At 42.5% G+C, this 11,799-nt stretch overlaps 1 protein-coding gene across 1 annotated transcript in view; it reads left to right on the top strand.

Moving 5' to 3' along the window:
• The first annotated feature begins 657 nt into the window (after positions 1–657).
• Positions 658–11,799, top strand: part of ARHGAP18 (Rho GTPase activating protein 18) — a 125,108-nt gene continuing 113,966 nt past the window's right edge. Inside the window, exon 1 of the mRNA XM_079780406.1 lies at positions 658–825. Within this exon, the coding sequence (XP_079636532.1) occupies positions 713–825 (113 nt within the window). The 5' untranslated portion in view covers positions 658–712. The remainder of the gene's footprint in view (positions 826–11,799) is intronic.

Raw genomic sequence — 11,799 nt, 5'->3', positions numbered from 1 at the left:
TTTGTTTTTATTCTCAAGAATAGCATTCATTTAAGTGTTGGTAGATAGGTCTCTCTCTCTCTTTTACTGAAAGGTGTTTTGAAACTTGGCATTGACTTTTATGTGAAAGAAGACAACATTGCAGGGCACACAATCATTTTTGTGACATTTTAACCTGACACAAGAGGTGACGTCTTTCTTGGGACCTGTCATTGCACAGTTTTGCAGCAGGTTCACTGGTTTCTGCCAGGGTGGATTTTAACGCTGGCCTGGAAGGGGTTAAGAAATGCCCTTACTCACATTACATGAAGCAGCAGAAATGATCAGATGGAAACAGGAATTGGGAAGGGGAAAAGTCTCTGCGGCAACTCATTGCTTCCTAGCCCAGACGGCTTCTGCTTACCTACATGGAGGAGAGGCGTCTACAGCCCGGCAGTTGAACCAGATTTGAATTTCTCCTGGGTGGTGGCCACAAGTAATCCTCCACCCCTCTATCTCTTAACTAAAGCATTCTCGCTGGAATGGCCCCGGGTTGAAACAATACTGAGTCACAGCCCTTGCGATTGGACAGCCAGGCAGCCCTTCAGGGGACAGGCCCCGCCCCTCCCGTGTGAATCGCTGGCTCCGCGGGGAGGAGCTGGCCGATGCTAATGAACGGAGTTGCCAGGCGAGCCAGGAACTTCACTCCCCGTCTCAGTGTCAGGATCGCAGAAATTATGCCCCTTCTCTCACCATGAGCTGGCTCTCCAGTTCCCAGGGAGTCGTGCTGACTGCCTACCACCACAGCAGCAAGGATCGGGCCGTGGGGGAGAGCCATGGCCAGGGAGGGGAGGAAGCCACCTCCAGGTAAGCCCTGGCATTTGAAAGCCAGAGAACAAAACAAAACAAAAAAACCCGCTCACCTGCTCCAGGAGAGAAGTGACAGGGTAGTTGGTGCGGGGACCGAGGAGGGACTCCGCAGGTGGAAGCTGACCGCCTGCCGCTGCAGGAGTGTGTGGCGGGGCTTTGGTGAACTTTGCATCCCATCTAGTCCAAGTCTGAAACAGCCCGTGTAATTGCCGGTGAAGATGGGGAGGGAGGGCCGAGGCTGTGGCTGTCAGACTTGTTGCTTAGCAGGTGCATTTGCAAAGGCTGAACGATCAAATGACTATATTTGAAACACTTCCTATGAGGGGGAATTCTTGAATGGGCTCAAGGCTCAGCGCTGGAACTGTTAGTTGGGAAAGTGTGCCAACAGCGGGGGGGGGGGGGGGGGGGGTTGTTCACTGTACAAGCTGTTGTTGTTAGAGTCTGTTTTTTTTTTTTTTCTTTTTCTTTTTTCTTTCCTCTCTCCTTGCTGAAAGCAAACTTCTTAGGCAAAAAGCCCAAGACACTGGCCCGGGGCAGTATGTTTCATATTCTCTTTGTGTATGTGGATTTGGGTGTGTGCGTGTGTGGGGGTGGGGGCTTTCAAAAAGGAGTTTTTGTCGGGAGATAGTACAGTGAGGCCAGAGAAACGTGGTTAATGTTAAATCACTTTATAGGTGGAAAGGACAAATGTTCCACAGACCACTGAGGTGCGGAGTACCTTTCTCTCTATCTGTGTACTTTGTTCTGTTTTCAAGGACTTTTTTTTTTTTTTCCCTTCTTTCCCTTAATGACCTTCTCACTATCCGAATATTTTTCACCTCAGCCTTAGATAGAAATGGTAAATATTGGCCTGGACGCTTGCAAAAAGCAAATGCTAACCTGATTGTGTAGGACACTACAGTAGTTGTCAGCAAGCACGTTTCCTTCATGACGTTCAATGTGATAATAAAACCTCCTTTGTTCTTATGTGACTGACTTATGCTTATGCCTTAAGCTGAAATAATGCCTTCTTTCACTTGTTTTAAAATCCCCAAATTGGGGGGGGGGGGGGGGAAGGAGGGGAGTACAAATCAAAGGAATGCCTGGCTGCCATGCTCTGCCTGAGATACCCAGGCTGACCAGAACTTTTCTTCTGTAGCAACCACAGTGTGTGTTCCATTGAGAATGAATTCACTTCCAAAGACCAGAGGGAGCTGCTTCCTGGGCCTCAGGCATATTACCATTTTATTTTCTGTTGTTTTAAGTATTTTCTGTGAGATCATACAGTGTTTTCATCTATCTTTCACAGAACAGTGATGTAACCTATCAGCAGTAAGCAGTCTGTGACACCAGCCCCATGCCTTTCATAACTTGGAGTCCACTTTAACCGTCAAAATTGCCAGAATTGTGCAAGCCTGGCACATTTTCCCGTGACATTCTCCTCTGGGTGGCCCGAGGAGCTGAGCTGCATCTTGGACCTTTACTGTGAGAGTGGAAGGAGCCTTAGGGAAGTGAGGCCAGACTTTTTATTCTCACCTTGAGGACGCCAACCCCAGGAATGGATTAGGTCGTCGCAGGTCTGTGGGTCTAGGCCTTTGCCTGGGGCTGCATTTCCAGTTCTAGAGGCTTTATCCTGTGTTGGTAGTTCTGCAGCCTGTTGTGGGTTGAGAGAACATGAGAGAGGAACAGGCCGTTCTCAGCCTATGCTAAAGCAGCATCTGGAGGCACTGATGTGGCAGGCTGGGCACTGCTCACACAGAGTGCTCCTGCTGGCTGCCATATTGCTTGTCCCTACTGACCCCAAATCTCACCACCGAATTCGAGTCCTAGGGACAGTTATGTCGGCTGGGAGAAGATGGGAGCTCTGGTTTGAGGGCTGGGAGGAAAGGCAGGGAGGAGTGAGGAGAGCCAGTCCCTAGTCGCTTTTCCCCTTAAGCGTGGAATAGTTTATCAGATAAGCTTAGTGTTACTTTGGGAGGTACCCTGTTTAGCCTGGAAGGGTTGAGATAGTGCAAGTGGGAGGGAGTGGATGGAGGGAGGAGTGATTTGAGGGTGGATGGGGTCAGAATTTGACTTGCTGAAGTTGGTGGTGGAGGAGGGAATGTATAGGACTTTGGTTCTGGCTAGGTTGGTCAGCCAGTGGGAAGCTGCTCAGAGATACAGAGTTGATGGTTGATGCCTATTTTAAAACAAGCTCCTCAGAAGGCAAAACCAAACCCAAACAAAATTCTTAAAAAGAGGAAAAAGTTAGATTCTGTTCTTCTGACTCCACCTCTCCCCACCCCTACCCTCACCCCCACTACCACCTATTGAAAAGTTACTGGAGGGAGTGCAGAAATCTAACTTGGCTAATTGCAAGATTTCATCTCTTCAAAATAATATGAGCTTTGATGAGTTAATCACACTTATAGTTTAATAAGATGAACTTAATAAAACTTTTAGTTTAATAAGATGAACTCATGTATATGCCATTTGAAAGGTGTAAAGGACTATATGTATGATTAAGGATATTTATAGAAAGTGATTGATTTTTAACCTTACCTTACCAAGTCCTATTTTATTTGGTCTTTGGAAAAGCTGAGATAGTAGGGAATTAATCTTTTTGTAAGTTATCTGTGCATCTAAAATTCCCTCTATTGCATTATCCCTCTCCATCAGGAAACATTCATTAGATGCCAGTAAAAGAATTACTCCTACTCTTAGAGCCTCTCAAATATTTACTGAATCCTGTTTTTAATTTTTTTGGGTCACATGTTCTCCTTAAAACATTAGGATTTAAAGAAACATGCTAATATTAGTTCTTCTGACTTGAACACAGTCAAATGTTTACAAAGGAAACCACTTTATGAGTAGCTATATTTATAAGACTTTATTTACCTGTTTATTTTCAAGCAGATCTCTTTTTATTTATTATTATTTTTTAAATATTTGGGGATGGCGGTTGTAGAAACCACTTTATTTTTATTTATTTATTTGTTAATCATCACCTGAGGCTATTTTCTGCATTGATTTTTAGAGAGAGTGGAAGGGAGGGGGAGAGACAGAGAGAGAGAGAGGAGAGAGGCCATCCATGTGTCTCTCACCATCGACTCTTCTCCCCTCTCACCCCTTGGCCCCCCATGAGGAAGACTGAGCTTGCAGCTGAGGCACTTGCCCTTGACCGGAATTAAACCTGAGACCCTTCAGTTCAAGAGCCAGACGCTCCAACCACTGAGCAACCCGACCAGGGCTCAAGGAGATTACTTAATGTTTACCTTTGCAAAGCAGTTTTTCCAAGAATAGTGTATTTTGTCTATTCTTACTCTTCTCCCTTGACTTTCCTGTCATTTTAAGAAAAACTATTTTGTTTGCTTAATATCCATTTTAGCTAATACTTTGATACATATTGACATCAAAGATATTTTCCTTCTTATTGGACTTAACTGTAGTTGATATATGAGGTTTTTAAAAAATGTCTTTTATGAATAAATTATAGCATTCGTGATGCAGGGTCTTGTTTTGTTGACCACATGTGCCACTGTGCTGAATAAGCAGAACCAAGAGGCACTATGTCATCGTGACATACATCCTGAAACTCTGGGCTCTGGGGCCAACCTGCCTGGGTTCACATCCCCGCTCTGCCCTCGTTAGCAGTGTGGTCTTAGAGAAGTCTTAACTCTCTGCTTGTTAAGTTGAACTTCGTAACAGCTCTCCCTTCATTGGGAGGATTAAGTGGGATGATCCATGCAAAGCCCACAAAACAGTGCCTGGTTCCTAGCTAGCTGCTTCTGTCCTTAACACCAGGTAAAGGAAAGGAAGGAAATGATGGAGCCTTGCGCCATGTAACATAAATATTATGTTACTTTTTCATAAACGTTTTGTCATGTGTAAAGAAATATGGCTGTCATCTCTGTGCTTAACTAAAAATGGCATAACTGAAAATTAACCATCATGTAAAAGTTCAGTCCTTGGAGTTTGAAAGACCTTGCAAGTGTCCTTTTGAACCAGAGCCACATTTACAAGTTGAACTAATGTTAGCAGGCCTGCCTTGGGGCATGGGTGGGCCACACTGAGGCCTGCAAACCTTGACTTTTAGGGCAAGATGGAATGTTGCTGGGTCCACTTTTGACAGCCTCCATGGTTCCCTCCTTTAAGAACTACCACTGCCCAGGGGCCAAATGGAAGATGACGGCCATCTTCATATACTTAGCTTTAGTTCTTGACTTTTTAAGGCTTACCTATTTCTGGGTTCTAACAACTTACTGAGTAAGCATAACCATTCGGTCACTCAGTCATTCCACATGTAACTACTGAGCTCTTACTGTGTGCCAGACAGTTGTCTAGGAGCTGGGGCTACAATGAAAGCAAACACCTGGGTTGGGAGAGGAGGGCACGGGGTGGAAAATGAAGACCCGAGCAGGTGAGCCTTGTAGATATATGGGGGTAAGAGTTCGGGAAAGAGCTTTTAATTTTGCTTCAAGTGAGATGGGAAGCCAGTGAGTGGGGAGGGGTTTGAACATGGGGGAAACAGAGCATATCTCGGCTTTAAAAGGTCCCTCTGGCTGTTTTGTTGAATGTAGTCTGTAGAAGAAGAGACACTACTCAGGAGGGTAAGGTGGCGGCTTGTTGGGCCAAGGTTTCAGTTGTTTAGGTAGTGGAGGTGGTGAGCATGAACTATGTTGGAGGTAGAGCCTGTAGGATTTCCTGATGTTTGTGGTATAGGAGCAAATGAGCCTAGTTAAAGACTGTCGCAAGGTTTGGCCTGTGCAACTCCATTCATCTAGATCGGGAAGACTTCCAGAGTGAAGGGAAGGTAGACAGGGCAAGATCTGAAGCTCAGTTTTGGACATGCGACTCAGAAACATCTTGAGAGGAGCTTTAAGGAAAAGGTATTGTTGTTCTTGATTAGTCAATTTTTATACAAATTCACAGCATTAAAATACAACAACAGCTATGTGCTATAGTATGAGTAGAGTTTTTTCCTTCTGAATTTGTGTATTATCTGAAATTATGAATATTTTTGGTGAAGGAGGGGATGGTTATGACTTTTTACAATGTAATTATGCAATAATTGAAGTTACATGTCTTTTTATTTTTTTATCCTTAGAATTTAGGGCATGTTTTCTCATTCTAATTTTATAGGATTTGGTGACCAAATCATTTTTAACCTATCTATGGATTACTGTTTTCTGAATCAACCTACTCCTCCATTTCATGACATGGGAGTGCTTTTATAGAAAAGTACTTTCTTTATCATACAGTTTAGAAGCCTTATCTATACTTTCCTCTTGAATTGTGAAAAGACACACCCGGTATTCCAAATGGGCAGGTCTTACCTTTACTTAGTTATGTTATTTGACTTTTAGCTGCCCTCATCTGTGAGGCTTGTGATTTTTGTGGGCCTGTTTAAAGCTATCTTAATGTAAAGAACTTACGTTATCTTTACGCCTTTCATATGTAAGGATTCATAAATCTCAAGACATGCCTCCCCCCAAAACACTGCTGCAAACTTTTCCTTGTATCCCATGGCCACTTCTTTCTTTGTCCGCCTGCACTGTATTTCTCTCTTTTCTAAGTGGGGCTTGTGCTTATTTAAAGGTTTATGTTTGTTCTTTTTATGTTTTAAGTTCTTAGTATTTATCAGGCTTTTAAGACTATTGCAGCAGAATGAACTCATAAAAATGAATGCCTTTAATGATGCACAATTGATTGCTATTGGATTGAATGGCATTTAGGCTTAAATAGTTTTTAATAATTGGATCAGTAAAATGATTTTCCCCCCTCTTATTTTTAAACTAGAGGCCTGGTGCATGAAATTTGTGCATGGGTATGGTCCCTAGGCCTGGCTGGCGATCAGGGCCGATGGGGGCCTTCTGGCTGTGGCCAGGGCCTTCCTTCGTTCTGTGACACCCCCTGGTGGTCAGCGCATGTCATAGTGAGTGATCGAACTCTCGGTCTCCCGGTCCAACTCCTGAGGGAGTTGCATATTAGCCTTTTATATATATAAATTCCCTGTTAGCTGTAAACATGGGCATCATTCACACATTAGAAAAAGACCCCACTATTCTGAGGCCAAGGCCACACTTGTCTGAAGTAGAAGTTCCCTATGCTCCATGGTCATAGATCATCAGTGAGGTCTCACTCCCTTAGCTGCCTTTGTTTGGTATTGATATTTAATGTCATTTTTTTCTTTTGATAAGAAGAGGTAGAGAATAAGAAGTCTCCTTATGGGAGGAGAGTGGGGATGAATAAAGATCTTGGGAGTGAGTTAGGGCAGAGGGCACAAAAGGGATGATGTGTGGGTAACTCTGAAGATAAATTTTTTTTTATTTTATTAAAAAAAATCTTTACTGTTGAAAGTATTTAACTTCTGTGATTGCTGCTGTGATCTATGAGCTGGCCAAGTTTATCCTCCACCCCCCCCCCCTTTTTTTTTTGCAAGAAATAAACAGAAACCATGGAGACGTGTGTGACCAGTGTGACATCTGTAGTCTTTCTCATACTCAAGTCCCCTAAGAATCTAAATTTCTGTGTTAAAAGGAAGTGTGAAACGTCATTGCCTTTACACATGTGTTTTGGTAGTTGCTTTTTAGCTGCAAAGTGTCTTTCGGGAGAATGAGGTTTCTTGCAGGCATCTGGGTCATAGGGAAAGAAAACATTGCTTGTCTTCTTCCCTCTATGACTGGCCATGTGGCATGCCTGCTTTCTCTTTGAGATTCTTCAGTCCACTGGCCTTATAATCTCATCAGTCTGAGCTTGAGCATGTCTCTTAATGGCTGCCTCAGCCTTGTTGCCCTCTATCGTCTTAGGTCTCATAGCCAGCAGACCCGTATTGTTGTTTTCTAACTTCAAAGTTATGAAGGGGGATCATATTTGCCAGTGAATCTTTCTAAGCTGCATCAGACAGCCCATGATTTGACCATTTGTGGGTCTTTGGGGTCTTTTTAAGTAATCAGTGGGTAGGGCAGCCTGTAGAAAGAAGGTAGCATCTTGGCCAAGCTGTAAAAACACACCTTTATCTGCTTCCTTACCTATGAAATGAGCATAACAATGCTTTGTCTGCCTCACAAAGTTAATTATAAAGATCAAATATGGAGCTTTGGAGACTTTAAAAAATATACAGATGAGGAATATTTTTGTAAATCCTTTTCAATATAATATCTTAAATTTTCCCTAGACATTTCACCAAACCAGAATTCTCGTGCTAATAAAAGTTTGAATGAAGGACCGAGTGAATGAATGTGAGAGGGAGTGGGGTGTAGTGATTACACACACAGACTTTGGAGCTAGGCTGTCCAGGTCAGAGTCCTGGACAGATTGTTTAATGTTGTAGGGCCTCAGTTTATTTTCCTTCTGCAAACTGGGGACAATAATACCTTACTCAAGAGTTTATAAGTCTTGAATGAGTTAATACATGTGCTGTACTTAGAAGAGTGCTTGATATAAAGCACAACAATTTTCTATGATGATTCAGGGCTGTCAGATTTTTGAGATTGATTTGTAAATGGTTGTGGAAGAGCATGTTTGCTTTAATATACATGGAGTATAATGTCTTAATTTTAAAAATAACATTTGTGAAATGAGTTATAAAAATATCTCAGAATATGCTTATTTCAATAACTAAGGCCTGGTGTAACAGCCCAGCTTGCACCCTCTCCAATCTGGGACATCCCTCTCACAATCCAGGACTGCTGGCTCCCAACCGCTCGCTTGCCTGCCAGCCTGATCACCCCCTAACCACTCCCCTGCCAGCCTGATCGATGCCTAACTGCTCCCCTGCCAGCCCGATTGCCCCTAACTGCCCTCCCTTGCCAGCCTGGTCACCCCCAACTGCCCTCCCCTGCAGGCCTGGTCCCCCCCAACTGCCATCTCCTACAGGGCTGGTCCCTCTCAACTGTCCTCCCCTGCAGGCCTGGTTGCCCCCAAGTGCCCTCCTCTGCCGGCCATCTTGTGGTGCCCATATTGTGTCCACATGGGGGCAGCCATCTTTGACCACATGGGGACGGCCATCTTGTGCGTTGGAGTGATGGTCAATTTGCATATTACCTCTTTATTATATTATTATATAGGATTACCAAGAATACCAAAAAGGGCTTTAAAATATTGAATGTTAGGCTCAGGTGCCTATTTTGAATTGCTTTTCATAGTTTAGTTTGGGCAGATGTAAATTTCTAAATCATTTGTACTCTTAATAAGATGGAAAATCATGTCACATAGAGCAAGAAAAAATTATTTCTTCGTGTTCTTCAGTGAGCAAATTGACTTTAGGTTATTTGAATTCTTGCAGGTAAAAGTAATCACTGTAACTAAAGTAAAGTATTTAAAGGAAGGATAGTTTTTCACCTTTGTTGCCCTTACAACATGTTTATGTGCTTTATGAACAACTCTTGATCTCATAACCAAGAAGTGCTGTTTCATAGAGCAGGGCTAAGCTGGATGTGATATCCATGGCAGAGATCTGGGGGGATGTGTTTCCCCACCCAGTTCCCCTGATCCCTGTGCCCCACCCCCTTTCCCGTGTAGTGCACACATTTGAAAACGGAGCTGTTGATTTTCCTCCTCATCTATATCATACATAATACATTTATTTTGAATGCCTAAAGCACATTGGGCCCTGAGCTAGGAAACTGTCTACTTCTCCAGTTCTTCTCAAAGCCCTCCCCACATCTTGCACTTGAAGCTGCTATGAACTCAGCAACTCCTGCATACAAATGGCTCACAAGGGCAGCCTGCTTGCTTCCTCCTCTGAGACTGGGGACATTTTCCCTGGGAGTATCTAGAGGAAGTTGAACTGGAGGCAGAAGAGAGACATATGCCAATTAGAAATGCATTCAATAGGGGGGAAAATAGCAGAAATTATACTTAAATTCCACGGAGCTGTAAATTCTCCAATAGTGACATTTTATGGATTAATAGATTTCTTTTCACCAGCCAGAGAAACCCCAAGCACCATTTATTTGTGGCATTGCTGCTATATAACTACTTTCCAATAACATTCTTAGAAATAAATGTTTCAAACCCAAATAAAATCTTCAACTAACTTGGGGGTTATCTTTCAATATTTCTTTGTTGCCTCTCAGGACCTTTGTGGACTGAGAAGTGAAGGTGCTGTGTCCTTTGCTGCCTCTAGTTTTACCTTTCTGAGTACAATGTATTTCCCAGGGAGCTCTGCAAACCCCAATAAACACGTCTCCCACATCTCCTAAATATGCCTGTCTCCCTTAGGGATTAGGCATGTCTAGATGCGTCATTTATTTTGGAAAATTTAAGGAGGTGGAAATTGATATATGGTCTTGCTATCCTAGTTGAATCAGATTAAAAATATGATGTAATTAATGTAATAAACTGAGAAATAAATGGCTTAACATCTTGCTGCTATGAAACTGGAAGTGTGTAGAAAAATATTGGGATTCACATTAAAAAGAATGTTGAAGTTTGGGTGGTTTGGCTTTAGGGATCTGGTGTATCTCTCCATGCTAATGTCTGTCAGATACCATCCATATTTTGAGGCAAATAGTAGGGATCATATATTGTTGATGAGCAGCATAAAATTAAAATCCTACCTAGAAAGAGATTTGGGTAGGTTAGGTAGACATTTAGGATATGTAAATACGGAATTTCTTAACTTTTAAAAGTATCTACTTTGACTAAACAGCTGTGAAGAGCTTTGCTGGGTGTAAACGATAAGCCTAGAATAGATAAATGTAAGAATTCCTGCTCTGAAGAGCTTCCCATATAATTCAAATGGATTCTAAAACAACTTTTTCAGTATCATATTTAGGAAGCTGTGGCATGGTTCTCTCTTTTGAGGTATAAAACATTAAAATAATTTGTGGTTGAGTAATTGAGATTTGGTTTGGGTAAGGAAAGATATTGGCAACTGAAAGTTGAAAGGAACTTTGGCTATTTATAGGTGGTCTAGAAACATGTAACTCGACCAACTTATTCTATAATTAATGTTTTTACTAGAGTTACTGAGTGTGTGTCTGTTTATTTCTCTCTGGTTCAAATAATACAGTCAAAGCTATGATCTATCATCTGATAGAAGTTATTTGGATCAAGGTAGAAGTAAATTTATATATATATATATATTTTAAACTAAATAATTGATTATTAATTTTTTTACTTATTATTTAATATATATATATATATATATATATATATATATATATATATATATATGCTTTAGTATTTCCAGATGAAAATTCTTTTGACTTGTAGCATTTTCCCATCATTCTGTATTATAGCATAATCAGACAGTGTCATCACACTGGTATTTTATTTAATTGTATAGTGTATTAATCATTTGCTCCGGTTTCTTTCTATTTGTTTATTTATTTTTAAATTTCTTTATTGATTAAGTTATTACATATGTGTCCTTATCCCGGCATTACCCTCATCCCCCCCATTCATGCCCTCAACCCCTGTTGTCTGTGTCCATTGGTTAGGACTACAGGCATGCATAGAAGTCCTTTGGTTGATCTCCTTCCCTCTGATGTTTGACGGTCTGATTGATGTTTTTCTGTCTCTGGATCTGTTTTTGTTCATCAGTTTATGTTGTTCATTATCCTACCTAATAATAGAGTAATATGCAAATTGACTGTATCTTTGCTACACCACAAGCCACGCCCACCAGCCACGCCCACCAGGAAACCGTCGCAGGGACGTTGGGGTGCGGCGGAGCCCAAGGCCAGGAAAGCCTCGGGCGGAGGCTTTCCCGGCCTTGGGCACCAGCGGGGAGCCTGCACGGATCGCAGGCAATGACCAGGGGGTCGGCTCCTACGATCCTTAGCAGGGACGCTGGGTGCGGCTGAGCCCAAGGTCGCCGCCTGGGGCCAAGCCTGACCCTGAAAGAAGGCAGAAGGCGGTGGCCACAGCCAAGGCCTGGGTCCCTGGTGCCAGCAGAAAACTGGTGCAAGCAGCCAGGTGAATGAAGATCTATTGCACGAATCTTCGTGCAAACGGGCTGCTAGTATTCCATAAATGAGTGAGATCATGTGATATTTATATTTC

Source organism: Cnephaeus nilssonii (genome assembly GCF_951640355.1).
Source record: "Cnephaeus nilssonii genome assembly, chromosome: 9".
Lineage (NCBI taxonomy): Eukaryota > Metazoa > Chordata > Mammalia > Chiroptera > Vespertilionidae > Cnephaeus > Cnephaeus nilssonii.
The sequence above is the reverse complement of the archived record's forward strand: the minus strand, read 5'-3'. Positions and strand labels throughout refer to the sequence as shown.